An 18,809-nucleotide genomic window follows, 5' to 3' on the forward strand; every position below is an offset into this window, starting at 1 on the left:
CTTCACAGGCGCACATACACGACCGCGTCGGACAGGAAGTGATCCCATGGGAGGGTACGATGTCACGATGCACGTATCACACGTATCATCATCATCATATCGTATCGTACCCCACCCCTTAGGATGATAAGGGGGATTGGGGTACAGTAGAGTACAAACAGGATGCCACCAGAGAGAAGATTAAACAAAATGTGCAGTAGAACACTTGTGGATTAAGATAAGACCGTTTTTTGGATTTATATTCTTTTTTTTATATTTAAGTAATTTTTTTATGAGTTTCATTTACATCTTATATCTATACACAACAGCAGAAACTTGGCGGTTATTCTTCGGCATAAAGTCGGAGGACGAAGGTCATGAAGGCGATGATGGGGCTGATGATGACGACAGTGGAAGAGGAAGGTCATGTGACTCACGTGACGTCTCCGGCGTAATGGCGGATCCGGAAGTGCTTCTGGAACTCCATGGTCTTGTCGGCTGGGGTCAGCTAGAACCGTAACACAACATGGTTAGACAAAGGTGGCACGCAAGTGGTTAAATAGGAGTTTTTCTTAATCATTCCAGATGTATAACACCAGAGACCTAACAATAGACCTAGCTGGCATCTCCGTGAGGAAACAATGCCCTCTATAGGTCGTCTGGTGGAACTGCAGTTTGCGGTTAATTTAATCTCCATTAAACCAGATAAAATAATTCGGAGGCTTAATCAGCGTTTAAGACGTTAATCACCCTTTTAAAGCGTCGGATCATCGCAGTCATCGTTCTTCCCTTTGACTCATCCCTAACGTTCTATTATCTAATAACTTCTTTCTAACATTTGTTTCTACATCTGGGTTATGACACCTCCTGCATTAGCTGGGTGTGGCCTCCACCCGGGACAGCCACTCGCCGCTGGCGTAATCGCTGGCTAATGGCCTATCGTGACTCTTTCTGTCTCTCTCTATCCCTCCCCTCCCCACCACACACACACACTGGACAACGTGCAGTTGTGTATTTTTTTTTCTTCTTTTTTTTTTTACATGCAATTTAAATGATGTGCAATACTTCTCCCTTTTTATTGACTTATTCGGTTGACTTTCACTGTTTGTTCAGTTTGTTGGTCGGCAACTGTACAATCAACTGTCTGCTGACTGACTTCCTGAGCAACCGGATACCCGAATTTCCCCAAGGGGGTTATTAAAGTATCTATCTATCTATCAATCCATCCGTCCGTCCATCCATCCATCCATCCATCCATCAGTGGAACGCCGCCGGCTGAAACACTCCCTTTGAGCCGGGAGCCGTTGCCTCAGGCCTAACTCCCCCCCCTCCCCCAGCCCGGGGCCCGGGGCCCCCACCTTGCGGTCAGTGTAGTGGGGGTGCTGTGCCAGCCTGGAGCTCATGCTGTCCAGGCACACGGTGTCGGTGACGCGCCCCCCACTGAGGCAGGCCTCGTCCAGCATGGACAGGATGCCCTTGTGGTTCTGCTCCACCAGGTCCACGATGATCTGGTTGTTGAAGTACTCGATCTGAGGGGGGGGGTGGGAGAAGGGCGGGGGTGGGGGGGTTGGTGGTGTTGTGGAGTAGGTTTGATGGTGCTGTCTGTCTGTCTGTCTGTCTGTCTGTCTGTCTGTCTGTCTGTCTGTCTGTCTGTCTGTCTGTCTGTCTGTCTGTCTCTCTGTCTCTCTGTCTGTCTGTCTGTCTGTCTGTCTGTCTGTCTGTCTGTGTGTCTGTCTGTCTGTGTGTCTGTGTGTCTGTCTGTCTGTCTGTGTGTCTGTCTGTCTGTCTGTCTGTCTGTCTGTCTGTCTGTCTGTCTGTCTGTCTGTCTGTCTGTCTGTCTGTCTGTCTGTCTGTCTGTCTGTCTGTGTGTCTGTCTGTCTGTCTGTCTGTCTGTCTGTCTGTCTGTCTGTCTGTCTGTCTGTGTGTATCTGTGGGAAATGCCAATAAATGCTTATTTGATTCGGAAAGTGTCATGCACGTGAAAGAGGAGTGGGTCCGAAAGAATGTGTGATACATAAAGTGAGACGAAATGAGAGAATATGAAAGAGAGATGAGATATGCATGACAGACAGACAGAGAGAGAGAGATTAAAAAAGGGAGACAGAGAAAAGGAACGAGTGAGCAAGAGGAGCAATGAAATATTATATGGAGATATTAAATACAGGGAGTATAAGGAAATGGAGAGAGACAGTAATCAAAATCGTGGGGTAAATACTGAGAAATGCCTAATGATTTAGAAAGCGTCATGCACTTGAAAAAGGGAGTGAGTGCGAAAGAGGGTGTGATATATAAGGTGAGATAAAGAGAGAATGTGAAAGTGAGAGGAAAGTGAACAGAGAGAAAGACAGACATTAAAGAGAGAAGGTGCGAGACAGTGATAAAAGAGATAATAATCATGACAGATCGAGTGAGAGAGGGAGGTGGATTAAAGAGGAGATAAAGTGAATGAGGGGTGAATAAGTGCGAGAGGGGTCATATAATATAATGCAGATATTGAATGGAGAGAAGGAAAATTAATGGAGAGGTAGTTAGTGAGAGAGAGAGACCGGAAAATAATAAAGAATGTATGTGTGTGTATCTGCGTGTGCGCACATGCCTGTGTGTGTGTGTGTGTGTGTGTGTGTGTGTGTGTGTGTGTGTGTGTGTGTGTGTGTGTGTGTGTGTGTGTGTGTGTGTGTGTGTGTGTGTGTGCATGAGTGTGTGCCCATGTGCGTGTGTGCATGTGCGTTTGTGGGTGTGTGCGCCAGGGCTGCAACTAACGATTATTTTAATAATCGATTAATCTGTCGATTATTTTTTCGATTAATCGATGAATCAAAAAAAAGAAATTGGAATTGCCGCATCTTTATTCAAAAACTGGACATTACTTCAAATTCACAGTGCAGACTGAAATGTAAAAACACCAGGTTATTGCTCCAACGTCCCGGAACTATTAAAAGTAATATTAAATAATAAAAACATTACTGGGATAACACAAAAAAGAAACATACAATGTATGATATACTTTTATATGTATATAAGGGATGTCCATGGTTAACCGGTCAAACCTATTGATACCATTTTCGAGACTCCTTGAAATAGAACTTGTAATATTGCTTTAATTGCTGATAAGATGATGATAGTTCAAGATAGGACATTAAACAGGTCATAATTAATTCTATCTTTACTATCTATTTTATATTACTGGGAAAACAAGTCTTCACCAAAATCAAATTTTTTATTTTTTTTTACTGCTGCATTTGAACGCATCAATTTCTGAGCCGACCTGAACACATCACATTTGACACTGTTTGTGACCATTGGTTAGTTTTTTTTTTTTAAGCTAACTATCTCTATATCCTGCCGATTTTAACATGGATTTAAAAACTGCATTACTATTTTTAACTGACGGGACTTTCTACACCGTCCGGTTGTGTGATTACTACCGCTGCTTTGAATGACTGTTGATGCACACGGTGCCGACTCCGAGCCCGTCTGCACAACGTCTGCAGCAGCAGCAGCTGACAGAATTTTCGGTTGGACTACTAGACGGATACTGAGTTGAAGGATTTTTTTTTAACCCAAAGACAGTGAAGGTACAACACTTTTATGTAGGCCTACAGTCCAGTTTTAAGATATGACAAATACAAGCTGTGGTCGCTCACACTGAAGCTCGCTGGGGGCGTGCACGAACCGTGAACCAACCTGTCGGCGGCTGGCTGTAAACAGTGCTGCGCCTATGAGTAACTTATTAATCGCGCGACACAACGAATCGACGACCAAATTCGTTGCCAACGCATTTAGTAATCGATTTTTATCGATTTTATCGATTCGTTGTTGCAGCCCTAGTGTGCGCGTATGCGCATGTGTGCGTGTCTGTCTGTGTGCGTGCGTGCGTGCGTGCGTGTCTGCGTGTCTGCGTGTGTGTGTGTGTGTGTGTGTGTGTGTGTGTGTGTGTGTGTGTGTGTGTGCTCACATGCTGCCAGGCCACGCCCTCCCTCTCGTACTCCTCCTGCTCCTGACGCAGGATCAGCTCTATGAACAGCTGCTGCAGCTTCTCATTGCAGTAGTTGATACAGAACTGCTCAAAACTGGCCAATCAGGGACGGGGAAAATAGAAAAAACGTAGATGTTTTTTTCATATGGTTTTATATGGTTTAGCTCCACTGAGTTTCAATACAAATGCAACACAGTGGCGACATGGAAGGATGATTCTAGTTTAGGATAAGGTTAAGGTTGAAGTAAAGTTAAGGTGAGGTTAAAGTTAAGCTAATCAGAATCTGAATAAGCTTCATTGCTAAATAAGTGTATTTTCCTTGGTATAGGTTTAAGGTTTAAAGGTAAATTCCGTTCAGTTAAAGGTGAACTCAAAGCTTCGCTCAGTTTAGTTACATAAAGATTTTTAAGAGTAAGAGTTTAGTTATATTATCATAGTTTGTCATTTCCTCCTCCTCCTCCCTAAATGATCGAAATGATTCCGTGAGAAACTTCATGCCAGGCTAGAACAGGACAGAAGTCTCCACACTCACCTGTTGTTGTCGAAGATCTCGAAGCCGTAGATGTCCAGAACGCCAATCACGGTGTTTTTCCCATGAAGCATTGGGTTGTAGTCTTTCACCTCGATCACACTGTTGATACGGCCTACGATCCAGCCGAACAGCCGCTCATAGAGAGCCTGAGGACATGAGGACAGGACGAAGGCAGGGTAAGGAGAAGGTAGGGGAAGGCTCTCCTAGGGGTTAGGTTGTTTTGAGTAGATCAGCCAAAAGGTACCAGGTTCGATCCCCAATCTCTGCTGTAGCCTAGCCCCTGCCTGCTATGAAATTTACATTTACATTTAGGGCATTCAGCAGACGCTTTTATCCAGAGTGACTTACAATAAGTACATTTGTCAGAAGAAATTACACGCATCTCCATATTTCACTAAAACCATCTGCTGCTTATCTAGCATTAGATTTAAGATAACAGTTTTACAGAATATAGTTAAAATCCTCCATGAATTCAGTTGGATGTGGTGCAACTCAAGTTAAGGGTTCAGGTATCTGAAGAGCTGCAATGCACCCTGGGTACCACTCCATATAAGGACACCCCCTGACTGTACCCTATACCTTGGAGAAGGCCTCCCTGCCGAAGCAGGCCTCCTGCTCCGAGTGTCCCTTCTCGATGACGTCGCCGCCCCCGGTGGCCACCGTGCGGAACAGCAGGGCCTTCGCCACCTGCTGGGGCTGGGTGGAGGTCAGCTCGGCGACGTGGCTCACCACCTCGCCGTCGCCCTCCACCTGGACTACCTCCTCCTCCGTCCCGAACTGGATGTTACCCTGGCGACGAGGGCGGGGGAGGGAGGGAGGGAGGAGGGGCAGAGAACGTCATGGTGAGGGGCGAGAGAAGTGATGTGGAGCAAACTATCGATGGAGCGAAGCAAAGGCTGTTGGAGCTGAAGGGCATCGGCCATCTGTCTAGGAACTGACGTCTGAATCTAGTATTCATCTATAAGCAGTAGAGTAGCCAGTACTCTGTAGATGGACTCTATCTAGTCGTATTCTAGTAGTATTACCAGTAGTAGTATGGTAGTATTATAGTAGTATTACCATTAGTAGTATAGTAGTATTACCAGTAGCAGTATAGTAGTATTGTAGTAGTATTACCAGTAGTAGTATGGTGGCCAGGACTATGTAGATGGCCTCCATCTAGTAGTATTGTAGTAGTATTACCAGTAGTAGTATGGTGGCCAGGACTCTGTAGATGGACTTTATCTAGTAGTATTGTAGTAGTATTACCAGTAGTAGTATGGTGGCCAGGACTATGTAGATGGACTTTATCTAGTAGTATTGTAGTAGTATTACCAGTAGTAGTATGGTGGCCAGGACTCTGTAGATGGACTTTATCTAGTAGTATTGTAGTAGTATTACCAGTAGTAGTATGGTGGCCAGGACTCTGTAGATGGACTCGATCTCGTCCTCTGAGAAGCCGATGACCTTCAGAGCCGTTCTCACGGCTCTGTGGCTCGACTGGTCGCTGTTGGCCTGCAGACACACAACACAGCGTTTAATCAGATGAACCCCAACCTGCTCCTCCCTGACCTGTCTACTGTCTAACCCCTAGCTGCTCCTCCCTGACCTGTCTACTGTCAAACCCCTAGCTGCTCCTCACTGACCTGTCTACTGTCAAACCCCTAGCTGCTCCTCACTGACCTGTCTACTGTCAAACCCCTAGCTGCTCCTCACTGACCTGTCTACTGTCAAACCCCTAGCTGCTCCTCACCGACCTGTCTACTGTCAAACCCCTAGCTGCTCCTCACCGACCTGTCTACTGTCAAACCCCTAGCTGCTCCTCCCTGACCTGTCTACTGTCAAACCCCTAGCTGCTCCTCACTGACCTGTCTACTGTCAAACCCCTAGCTGCTCCTCACTGACCTGTCTACTGTCAAACCCCTAGCTGCTCCTCACTGACCTGTCTACTGTCAAACCCCTAGCTGCTCCTCACTGACCTGTCTACTGTCAAACCCCTAGCTGCTCCTCACTGACCTGTCTACTGTCAAACCCCTAGCTGCTCCTCACTGACCTGTCTACTGTCAAACCCCTAGCTGCTCATCACTGACCTATCTACTGCCAAACCCCTAGCTGCTCCTCACTGACGTGTCTACTGTCAAACCCCTAGCTGCTCCTCACTGACCTGTCTCTGTATTGACTATCTAAACCCTAGCTGGTCCTTAATGACCCGACTATGTAGCCTACTGTCTAACTCCTACCTGCTCTTCAAAGACATGTCTGTATTCACTGTCTAACCCCTACCTGCTCCTCAATGACCTTTCTCTGCACTGTCTAACCCCTACCTTCTCCTTAATGACCTGTCTCTGTAGTATCTAACCCCTACCTGCTCCTCAATGAACTTTCTTTACACTGTCTAACCCCTACCTGCTCCTTAACGACCTGTCTCTGTAGTGTCTAACCCCTACCTACTCCTTAACGACCTGTCTCTGTAGTGTCTAACCCCTACCTGCTCCTTAACGACCTGTTTCTGTAGTGTCTAACCCCCTACCTACTCCTTAACGACCTGTCTCTGTACTGTCTAACCCCTACCTGCTCCTTAACGACCTGTCTCTGTAGTGTCTAACCCCTACCTACTCCTTAACGACCTGTCTCTGTAGTGTCTAACCCCTAGCTACTCCTTAACGACCTGTCTCTGTAGTGTCTAACCCCTACCTGCTCCTTAATGACCTGTATCTGTAGTGTCTAACCCCTACCTACTCCTTAACGACCTGTCTCTGTAGTGTCTAACCCCTACCTGCTCCTTAATGACATGTCTCTGTAGTGTCTAACCCCTACCTGCTCCTTAATGACCTCTCTCTACACTGTCTAACCCCTGACTGCTCCTTAATGACCTTTCTCTACACTGTCTAACCCCTACCTGCTCCTGAATGACATGAGTTGTGAATAAAGGTGTTTCCCATTTAATACATAATAGTGTCGAACACAAACCCAAAGGTGCTTCTGAATGTAGTGTTCTGAAGGTGATGTGGTGAATATATTGCGGTGAATGTGTTGCGGTGAACGTGTTGCGGTGAACGTGTTGCGGTGAATGTTTGTTACTCACAGAGGATCCCGCCCCCTCCTTAGTGTAGGCGTAGACGGCGGGGTCGCCCTGAAGGTGATAGCTCTCCAGCAGGGTTTGGGGACTCCCACGCAACAACTACAGCAGAATGGACAAATGGATGGATGAATAGGTGAATGAATGGATGGATGAACGGATGGATGGACGGATGGATGGATGGATGGTGGCTTGATGGATGGATGGTGGCTTGATGGTTGAATGGGTGGCTTGATGGTTGAATGGGTGGGTGAAGGGTTGGATGAATGATGGTTGGGTGGATGGATGTCTTGGTAGATCGATGGATGGATGAAGGGGTAAGTGAATGGAAGAAAGAATAAATTGATAGATTATAGATGGTGGAAAGTTGGATCGGATTAGTGATCAGCGATAATAATCTTCAAGTGTATGATGTCCTTATTAGTCTGTCTTGTCGTCAATGTTTCTGTGTAACTTGTATATTTGTTGCCCCAGGGCTCCCTTTTAAAAGAGATGTTAATATCTCAATGGGACTTCGCCTGGTTAAATAAAGGATAAATAAATAAAGAAAAATAAATGTCATAAAAAAAATAAAAATAATAATACGCTACCAAAACGCAAAAAGTCCCTGTACCTGATAGAAGGAGTGGAAGTTCCTCTCTCCCTGCTGCTGGTGAACCACCCTAGACTGGAAGGAAAATAAACACATGTAAAATTATCTACAATACTACCACGATCTACGCCAGTCACTCAGATTCCAACGATTCCAACCAGTAATTCCAGGCGAGGCGAACCAACTGCTTTCACACTTCACCTGAAGTGATGAAAGAGGGGGCTGCTTTGTTACCTCGCGGGCATCACCCGCAAAAACTTTTCAGGGGGCGTGTCCCAACCACAAAAATAATGGATGCACGCACACACACACACACACACACACATTAATGGAATGTCACTCTCACTCATTGCCGTCTTTGTAACCTTTGTCAGGATTGGAATTCTTTGGATCAAATCCTGTGAAATGTCGAGCCGCACCTAGCCTGCCCTCAGGGCCTAGCTGGGAACCCAGGGTATAGTAGAGTCACACTGAGTGGCTGTCTGCTCGTTCACGCTGTGAAACACAACCATGACACCACCCGAACAACAACCAAACATTAGACAAACACCAGCCAAACACCAGCCTAACACAACCCAAACACTAGACAAACACAACCCAAACACTATCCAGCCCCACCCAAACCCCCCCCCAAACACTAGCCAAACACCACCCGAATAACACTCGAAGACCATCCTAACAACATTCCAATATCACTCAAACACCACCCAACAACAAATCAAATACCGCCCAAACACCACCCTAACCCTAGCCAAACACCAACCGAACACCACCCAGACACCAAATGAACACTTGCCAAACACCAACCGAACACTAGCCAAACACTTCCCTAACATCACCCAAAAACCACCCTAACCCTGTCCAAACACAACCCTGCCATCAACAAACACCACCCTAAACCCCACCCAAACACCAGGAGGAGGCTTTGGGTGCTTTCAGACAGCTTTAAGGTGTGGTTGTTTTTGCAGAGGGTCGTTGTGGACACCTCGTGTCACACCATATTCTCCCTGCCAGATGTGGTAGTCTGACGGTGAATAGCTGAGAGTTCTCCAGGGATTGGTTCATCATCACCCACAGACGGGGCAGACAGAGTGTTCACGGGATCCATCTATTGACAGAACCCCTGCTGGTAGCCACGGTGATCTCACATGACAGAAGGGTCAAAGACCGGGGGAAGTGAGGCAATTGGTGCATAAGCAGAGCAGTTGGGAAACTTTGGGGAAACTTCCCTTTGCTTTCGCTTTAAAAGCGTTTCAAGAACAAAACAAATTGCGCTAATTTTAGAATCCTCTTTTTCTTGTTTGGATTCCGTGTGATCAACTTAGTGCTTGGCACATGGTTCTATGGACATCCTTATGCCGCTTTTCCAATGCATGGTACCAGCTCGACTCGACTCGACTCGACTCAACTCGCATTTTTTGCGTTTCCACCGCGAAAACATGGTATCTGGTACCTGAAGTGGCTGCTTTTTTTAGTACCGCCTCGCTCTAGGTTCCAAGCGAGCTGAGCCGATGCTAAAAGGTGACGTCGGCAGACGGCCGGCCACTGCCGTATGCGAATACCATCGCATCGATGTCCTCCATTGTTGTTATGTGGGTTCTGTCCATGTGTGGGTTGCGTAGGTGTTGTTTGCATCGCGTACAAAAATACGTCACGGCCCTTTCGCGCAGCCGACCCCGCCCACGTCCAGGAGGTACTATTTGCGGTGGAAAACGACCCGTGCTGCTACCGTGTCGAGTCGTGTTGAGTCGAGTCGAGTCGAGCTACATGTGCGGTGGAAAAGCGGCATAATGTACCGACTGAAAATATTTTGTCTCTTTCTTCTGATAAATGTAATTATTGTTAGTTGCTTTTGATAAAAGCGTCTGCTGAATGCCCTAAATGTAAATATTCATATCATTGTGGTGGTGGAAAACTCTGTCAGCTGTATCACACATTCAACCTTCTGTATAAGAGAAGTAGACGGTAAAATACAGCTCAAGAAAAAGCTAACAAACCGCAAAACAAAAACTTTCTGTTCAGCCTGTGTGGTGGGGAACAACTACAACTAAAATATATTCAATCTCTTCCAGTGAGTCATTTTAATGTTCTGTAACACCAAACGCCGCAGTTTATTTATTTCTCACGGGTTTTCACTTCCTGTGGTGAAACAGAAAGTGCGTACCTTCTCCAGGAGGTAGTTGTTGATGTGGCCGCCGGTGGGATCCCCGCTGAAGCTGAAGTTGATGTCCATGTACTTCCCGAAGCGGCTGGAGTTGTCGTTGCGGTTGGTCTTGGCGTTGCCGAAGGCCTCCAGCACGCAGTTGGACTTCAGCAGCACGTTCTTCACACTGGGGGGGGGGGGGGATGCATTGTTATTCCCATGCCTTAGGGCGTTCGCTGGGGCGTTCTACGGTGTAACGGTACGGCCACACCAAACACGTTACTCGCGTTAGGGGCGTCCAAACTCGGCATTTTTGCATAGGGAACCATTGGTATAGGCGCGTAGACGCGTTACATGCGATGAAGCGTCGCGTTAGGGGCGTTACGCGCGACAGACGCACGTAATTACGCACGTAAACGCAGTAACGCACCAACGCCCGGAGTTCAGAAATCTGAACTTTCAACGCTCCAACGCGTGGCGCTTAGCCGCGATAGCCAATCAACGTGGAGCTTGACCCGACGTCACTGGCAGAGAGTAGTGAGCTTGGACAGAAGCATACGGCCGACATCTTTCTTTATTCTGGGTGGAAATAGTAACATAGTTACGCTATTAAATGCGTTTATGGAAACATTTTTAGCGAGAAATGTGCATTTTACTTTCATAATGTTCGCTCGGTGAATGTGAAGGATGTTTGGTTTGATAGTTATGACGAAGAGGGAACGCTCCGTTCACTTGCATGGACAGAGTCTCTGGTTACTAAGCAACCTCAACGTCTTGGCGGACTATATATCTGCTGATCAACACTACGAATGCTGGAAACACACCAGACACACCATGTGAAGTTATTCAACCCGATTATTGTTATTTATATCAGAGATTATTTAATCTAACCCGATCTAAACTCTATCACCCAAACACGGCGGCGTTTGGGGTTCCTACCTCGGACTCCAGCGCAGCCACGGCCGACAACTATCTTTATTCTGGGTGGAAATAGTAACATAGTTACGCCATTAAATGCGTTTATGGAAACATTTTTAGCGAGAAATGTGCATTTTACTTTCATAATGTTCGCTCGGTGAATGTGAAGGATGTTTGGTTTGATAGTTATGACGAAGAGGGAACGCTCCGTTCACTTGCATGGACATGGACTCATCGAGCTGCGTTGGCGCGTTGACGCGTTGGAAGCGTTGAACCGAGTAACCACCACACAATGATCAAGCGTCGGGTTAGGCGCGTTACTCGCGTTATCCAACGCGAGTAACGCGTTTGGTGTGGCCGCACCGTAAGTGTCACTTGTAACATTGTTCAGGTGCTGGTAAACCAGAGTTAAAATTATCCTTATATTACATAACGAACATAAGAGATACCATGAGACAAATGGAGGTGGGGGGGGGAGAGAGCAGCACACTGAGTCAGGATAATGCTTTACGTGTTCTGCGGAGGGACGTGTACATGCACATCGAATAGCTTGGGTATTTGGGGAATTTTGTCCTTGAGAGAGGGCTTACGGCGATACGATAGGGTATTATCAAAGGGTAGCTTCTACCCTTCTTCTACCGGTAATACTGTTTTTCTTCTCAAACAAAAGGGTGTGTGTGCGTGCGTGTGCATGCGTGTGTACGTGGCTGTGTCTGTGTGTGCGTGCATGGTCCTGCAGGCAAGCGTGCATGGCTCCGTTAACACAGTGCACAACCATATATTAAAATGGGTTTATATGAGTCGGGGGACAGAGGACGCGATGGTACTGAGGGCCCTCACCTCTCCACCTCCTCCCTCTGGCTGGGGTTGGTGATGGCCGCGATGTACTGCATGATGTACTTGCTGGCCTCCGTCTTCCCGGCGCCACTCTCTCCTGAAAGAGGATACAGTCATGTCCCATCAGCCTCCGGTGAAGAGCTCACGGTATCCTCTAGGCTGGGCTCATGCAAAAGAGTCGCATTGCTCACGCCATGCAAACAACAACTGTCCAAACCCGATCTTAATAAAATAGCTCACACATCAGTTAAACAAATCGTAGAAGGAGCCAGAGGCGAGCAGAGATGTTACATAGAAGGATCTAGAAAGGGATGAGATGGGAACCTATTTACAAACGTTCCTCCAAAGTGACTTGTAGATACATCTCGTTAACAAGCAGGTATGGGTTAAGGAAGGGGCATCTTGCTCAAGCATACCAACAGGCAGACGGTGGACATTGGGGTTTGAACCCAGAACCTCTCTTGGGATTGAAGGCCAAGGCCTCATATGAGGATAAGATAATATAAGATAAGATATAACTTTATTAATCCCCCGTCTGAGAAATGTGTTTGTTGCAGCAGCAGTGGAAGGACACAGGACAAAATAACAATGTAATAAATACAATAAATAAATACAAAGTGCTAATGCATAAATAGACGCTTATAGTTAATAGGGACAAAAACAAGACAAACAGAACCAACATCAAGATGGGTGATGCATATACACATATATACGCATACCTAAACACACACACACATGCATATGCAAACACATAGACATACACAAACACAATCATCATCGGGCACTGTTGAACAGCCTAATGGCTGCCGGCACAAAGGAGCACCTGAAGCGCTCCGTCTTGCACCTGGGGAACATCAACCTGTGACTGAAGGTGCATTAGCCTTTAGCTGGTCTCACCTGATGTGACGATGCATTAGCCTTTAGCTGGTCTCACCTGATATCACGATGCATTAGCCTTTAGCTGGTCTCACCTGATGTGACGATGCATTAGCCTTTAGCTGGTCTCACCTGATATCACGATGCATTAGCCTTTAGCTGGTGTCCCCTGATATCACGATGCATTAGCCTTTAGCTGGTGTCCCCTGATATCACGATGCATTAGCCTTTAGCTGGTGTCCCCTGATATCACGATGCATTAGCCTTTAGCTGGTCTCACCTGATATCACGATGCATTAGCCTTTAGCTGGTGACACCTGATATCACGATGCATTAGCCTTTAGCTGGTCTCACCTGATATCACGATACAGGTGTCCTTGGCTGGTCTCACCACTGTTCTCTCCTGATATAACGATACAGGTGCCTCTAGCTGGTCTCTCCTCCCACTAGTCTCACCTGAGATGACAATACAGGTGCCTCTAGCTGGTCTCTCCTCCCACTGGTCTCACCTGAGATGACGATGCAGGTGCCTCTAGCTGGTCTCTCCTCCCACTGGTCTCACCTGAGATGACGATGCAGGTGCCTCTAGCTGGTCTCTCCTCCCACTGGTCTCACCTGAGATGACGATGCAGGTGCCTCTAGCTGGTCTCTCCTCCCACTGGTCTCACCTGAGATGACGATGCAGGTGCCTCTAGCTGGTCTCTCCTCCCACTGGTCTCACCTGAGATGACGATGCAGGTGCCTCTAGCTGGTCTCTCCTCCCACTGGTCTCACCTGAGATGACGATGCAGGTGCCTCTAGCTGGTCTCTCCTCCCACTGGTCTCACCTGAGATGACAATACCTCTAGCTGGTCTCTCCTCCCACTGGTCTCACCTGAGATGACGATGCAGGTGCCTCTAGCTGGTCTCTCCTCCCACTGGTCTCACCTGAGATGACGATGCAGGTGTCCTTGGCCCGTCTCTTCATGGCCTTGTAGGCGGCGTCCGCCACTGCGTAGAGGTGCGGCGGGTTCTCGTACAGCTCGCGCCCGCGGTACGCGCCGATGGCCTCTTTGCCGTAGATGTCCATCTCCCGGTAGGGGTTGACGGAGACCACCACCTCCCCGATGAAGGTGTAGATCCGACCCATTTCGAACCTGCCCCGGCACGGCGGGAGATGGACGGGGAGAGAGAGATAGGAATGGGTACTCGGACGATTGGGGAGATTGGGGTTGGTTGGTAATAAAATATAGATCTCGAGTAGAGAAGGTCAAGGACGGACTGTTTTGTTTTTTGTTTTTTACTATTTAGTTAACAAAAAGAAAAGTGATTCATCTATCTGTATATCTATCTTTGGGGACATACAGTGAATGTATGTCGAGGTATTGAGGAAGAGGTAGGGGTTAGACAGTGAATACAGAGACGGGTAATTAAGGAGCAGGATGGGGTTAGACAGTGAATACAGAGACGGGTAATTAAGGAGCAGGTTGGGGTTAGACAGTGAATACAGAGACGGGTCATTAAGGAGCAGGTTGGGGTTAGACAGTGAATACAGAGACGGGTAATTAAGGAGCAGGTTGGGGTTAGACAGTGAATACAGAGACGGGTAATTAAGGAGCAGGTTGGGGTTAGACAGTGAATACAGAGACGGGTCATTAAGGAGCAGGTTGGGGTTAGACAGTGAATACAGAGACGGGTAATTAAGGAGCAGGTTGGGGTTAGACAGTGAATACAGAGACGGGTAATTAAGGAGCAGGTTGGGGTTAGACAGTGAATACAGAGACGGGTCATTAAGGAGCAGGTTGGGGTTAGACAGTGAATACAGAGACGGGTCATTAAGGAGCAGGTTGGGGTTAGACAGTGAATACAGAGACGGGTAATTAAGGAGCAGGTTGGGGTTAGACAGTGAATACAGAGACGGGTCATTAAGGAGCAGGTTGGGGTTAGACAGTGAATACAGAGACGGGTAATTAAGGAGCAGGTTGGGGTTAGACAGTGAATACAGAGACGGGTAATTAAGGAGCAGGTTGGGGTTAGACAGTGAATACAGAGACATGTCATGAAGGAGCAGGTAGGGGATCCTTACAGATAGACTGCACACATCAGCGCTCAAACCCAGTACCGTATGGCTCGGATTCAACCCCATAGCCACTAACCCGATTCCCCATACGTTTTTCAGTATGCACAGAGCATCGATTGTCAACGGTTGTCCGTGAAAAAGAAGACGCATTCAAAAAGGCCAAGTTTAACCAAGACCCGAGCCGCCCCGCAGGACAGGAAGTGACAAGAGTGCGAGTATCGAAAATAGGAAGTACAACTGTGGTCTGAGGCTGCAGCGTTCATCGTACAGCTAAGGGTTTGACGCCAGACCATATAAGTCGAATAAAGATATTGGCAGCCAATCCCAGGGAGGGCCAGTACACACTGTATTAATCTCCAATCTCAGCACAGTAGATGGCAAGACATGTATGACGACCAAATCAAAAGGACACGAATATTATGCCCACCTTCCTACACATGGTCGAGATGTGCGTATGCTAATATGAATTGCGAGCAGCAGGGTGCGTTGCACTGGATAAGGATGACATTGATCGTGTTATTTTCACATCGGTTCACACACTTCCACAGTGTGCTCATCAAGGAGTGAGATCTGGTAGAGTCCTCCTGAGAAACATATGGTTCACAGACAGCTTGCAAGGGTGATGATTGGAGTCTATATGTCTTTGTTCTGGTATAGAGTATGTGCTGGTATAGAGTGTGTGCTGGTATAGATGTCGGTATGGAGAAGTATGTTGTGTTTGGTTTGTGTTGGTTCATAAAGAGCTCTGAACAGGGAAGGAAAACAGCACCACGGGACGCCTCCAGTTGTGTAAAAATGGGCTTCTGTAGAACTTATCGCCTGCTCCGATGTGACGACATGAAGGGAGGAAGTGAGAATGAGGGGAAGGTGGGGGGGAGGGTTGTCTGGCAACTAAGATACAGAGTGCAACATATCACACAGCCATAAACACATACACACACACAAATATGCACACACTTGCATGTAGGTGTGTGCACAAACACAGATGCACGTGCATGGCCACACATATGCACACACATGCACGCGCGCACACATACGCGCACACAGCCAGAAGACTCACGCACACACAAAAAGGAAGACACACACACACACACACACAGATGTTGACACCACACCCGGAGTAGGAAAGGGTGGGTAACATGATTCACTGACAGCCCACGCAGAGGCGTCACAGAAAGAATGACAGAGAAGTGTTAAAGTAAATGTCAGTCATTTAGAAAGGAGCTGCTGTGAATCCCACCCTGTCCCGAGGTCGGATGCAACACTGATACACATTTCGCGTGCGACCGCCTGCATCTCTAGACATAACTAGAAGGCACCAAAACCCCCAGCCAGTCATACTGCCGCCTAGAGAGAACGAGCGGGAAAAGTTGAAAGTCAAACGCCACTGTGTGAGTGTGTGCCCTTCCGTTCAGTTTCTCGTACAGCGATGAGTCAAGCGGAGATGTCCTGCGGACACGCCTTCCTCTTAAGCTGATTTGAAGTGTTCAGAGCAGAGACAACAGCAGTCACGTGAACTGCATGCTCTTCATTCTCTGGAGGCACATACTTCATTCACTAACCAGCACGACTACATCCAGCTCCAGACTCAACTCAACTAACTCGATTCACCGCGACCGGCTTCGGACAAACAAAAAAACCGTCAGTTTAGTGAGAAAGTAGTAGACAGTGAATACGTCGTTACATTTAGCAGATGCTTTGATCCAAGGTGATTAACAAGTTAGGCTGAATGTACAGTGCATGAATACTGGAGAAGGTACAAAAAAACGTTTCAGAAAAACCAAGTTTGAATGCATAGGAATCTGAAAAACAAGGTTATAAGTGACCCTCACCAACCTTGTATTTAGTAAAGGTGAGTCATACACCATTGACTGAAACTACCACCCACAACGTACTGTCACATCTCCAGCCAACCCAAAGGAGACGATGCAAAACCGAGCATCTCCCCTTCTCAGTGAGGTTCTGGTCTGGTGTTACTCCAACCCGGCCCTCCTCCACCTCCTCCCCCCCCCCCCCCCCCGCCAACCAGCCCTGCTCCTCGGACACAGCCCTCGTTCTTCTCCTCACCTCAGCTTGAGGTTCTCCATGAACTGCTCCATGTTGACTTCGTCCAACAGAACAAAGTCGGACTTCCCAAACTCCAAGGCCTCCAGCTCCGCCATTCCTCACACATCAATCAGCACACAGACACACAGACACACACACACACACACACACACACACACAAGAATCCCCCACACACAAATCTGCTTTCAGCAGAGCAGGAGGGAGCGAGAGAGCGTTCACGGGAGATGCAGCCTTCTCCACCCCACGACCCGGTAGTGGCGAGAGTGTGTGAGCGTCGGCCGTGAGGGTGCTGCTTGCGAGTGCAGGGGAGTGGCGTAGACGACGCTTCCACTGGATTCTTGGGTGTGCTCAGTGAAGAAACGTAGAGCCTGTGGTTAGCGTGCTACAGCACGTCACCCCATCCAGCCCTGAGCGTGTGCACGTCTGTGTCAATACGTGGAGCTATGATTAGAGGAAGGATTATGTTCCTGCATTATGGTCCTCTGTCGCTCTCTCTCATTCTCTTTCTCATTCGGTCACTCTCTCCCTTCACCCTCCTTCTCTCTCGCTTCCTGCAGGGGCAGAAGTTACTCGTTCTGAAAACTTCACTCAGTAACCTTTTACTCTCTCTAATGTATTCCTCTATGGGTAGGTATACCATGTATTGTTTTAAATATCATTTATTTGAATTTCAGACCTTACTGACTTACTCAAGTTCTGGACAGTTCCCAGAACCACATAGCTTATGGACTTTGTCAGAACCAGGTCATTAAATGTCCTTATCTCCAGGGAAGAATGGTGGCATTTCCTGTCTGAATTCGAATTTAATTCGTCATTTCCCTTAGGGGTTTGTATGCAGCGACAACGTTTAACCCTGTCTATGGTTTAGTTTTTACCTCAGAGCTGAACATGGGATCGGCTTAATATGGATGCAATCAGCAAGGAGATAAACAATTCAGCAACAGGTTTTACAAACAGGATATGAGGTTGGCGTCCTTGATGAGGGATGTAAACGTATTCCGGGTTGGAAGTGAAAATACTAACCTTCTGGTGTTTCCACAAGCTGTTTTTCATCCCAGTTTGAAACATGGTCTACTTTTAGCACGCAGGGCTGAGTTTTATCATCATAAAGTTTCAGTTCTCCGTCTTCTGTCTGGGTACTTCCTCCACCGTTTCACAGTGAAATGAGAGTGATGGGTAAAGACCATATTCCTAACGTGTGTACATTTAGGATATCGAACTAACTCCCTTCTAAAATGTTTATGTTTATTCCACTTATGACAACACGTCATATTGAATGTTTAAAGCGTTCGGGATATATAGAACTGCTATTTACTGTAACTAGAAGTTGAGTCAGTCTTATGATCCCTAGACTGCATGCCTAAAATAGGACAGATCCGTCTAACATCTGCTTCCTCTTTCAAGGTGAACTCCGTCTTCCTGCATAGAAAATAACCTACTATTTGTGTGGTTTGTCCAATGTACCGGTGTGTTCACATTTTAGACGAAAGTTTAGGTCTAGAGTTCTCCATGGATAGACAGGTTACGCTGGGTATTGTTACTTTCACAAAACTCTTTGTCAGACACACACTTTTCAACAATAATGCTGATGAATATAATAGCTATGGTGTGGAATTGAATCTTACAGCACATATTACTGTGGTAAACGAGTAGCGGAGTGTCTGAGCTCTTGCCAGTGTCTCCCTCTAGTGGTGGTAATTGGGAGTTGCATTCGACGTGACATAATAAGTAAAAGTCTCCTGTGTTAAAACAATTAAATGAGATTGATTAGG

The 18,809-nt window shown here is 47.1% G+C and overlaps 1 protein-coding gene and 1 long non-coding RNA gene across 2 annotated transcripts; one reads left to right on the plus strand and one right to left on the minus strand.

Annotated features, from left to right (window-relative positions):
* Positions 1 to 8: 8 nt before the first annotated feature.
* myo1g (myosin IG) lies at positions 9 to 17,379 on the minus strand. Its single transcript, XM_060043081.1, has 12 exons — positions 17,038 to 17,379; positions 13,839 to 14,047; positions 12,039 to 12,132; positions 10,302 to 10,467; positions 8,159 to 8,212; positions 7,552 to 7,647; positions 5,868 to 5,981; positions 5,067 to 5,276; positions 4,488 to 4,633; positions 3,935 to 4,049; positions 1,338 to 1,508; positions 9 to 487 (listed from the first exon to the last, which is right to left on the minus strand). Exons 1-12 carry the CDS (start codon positions 17,130 to 17,132, stop codon positions 413 to 415), a joined length of 1,545 nt encoding a protein of 514 aa, XP_059899064.1. The 5' UTR covers positions 17,133 to 17,379; the 3' UTR covers positions 9 to 412.
* On the plus strand, positions 3,237 to 3,587 carry LOC132451309 (uncharacterized). The gene is made up of 2 exons (XR_009524041.1): positions 3,237 to 3,494; positions 3,550 to 3,587. It is a non-coding gene; the product is annotated as an uncharacterized LOC132451309 (long non-coding RNA).
* Positions 17,380 to 18,809: the final 1,430 nt, after the last annotated feature.

This window comes from Gadus macrocephalus, chromosome 22 (assembly GCF_031168955.1).
Source record: "Gadus macrocephalus chromosome 22, ASM3116895v1".
In the NCBI taxonomy this organism is placed as follows: Eukaryota; Metazoa; Chordata; class Actinopteri; order Gadiformes; family Gadidae; genus Gadus; species Gadus macrocephalus.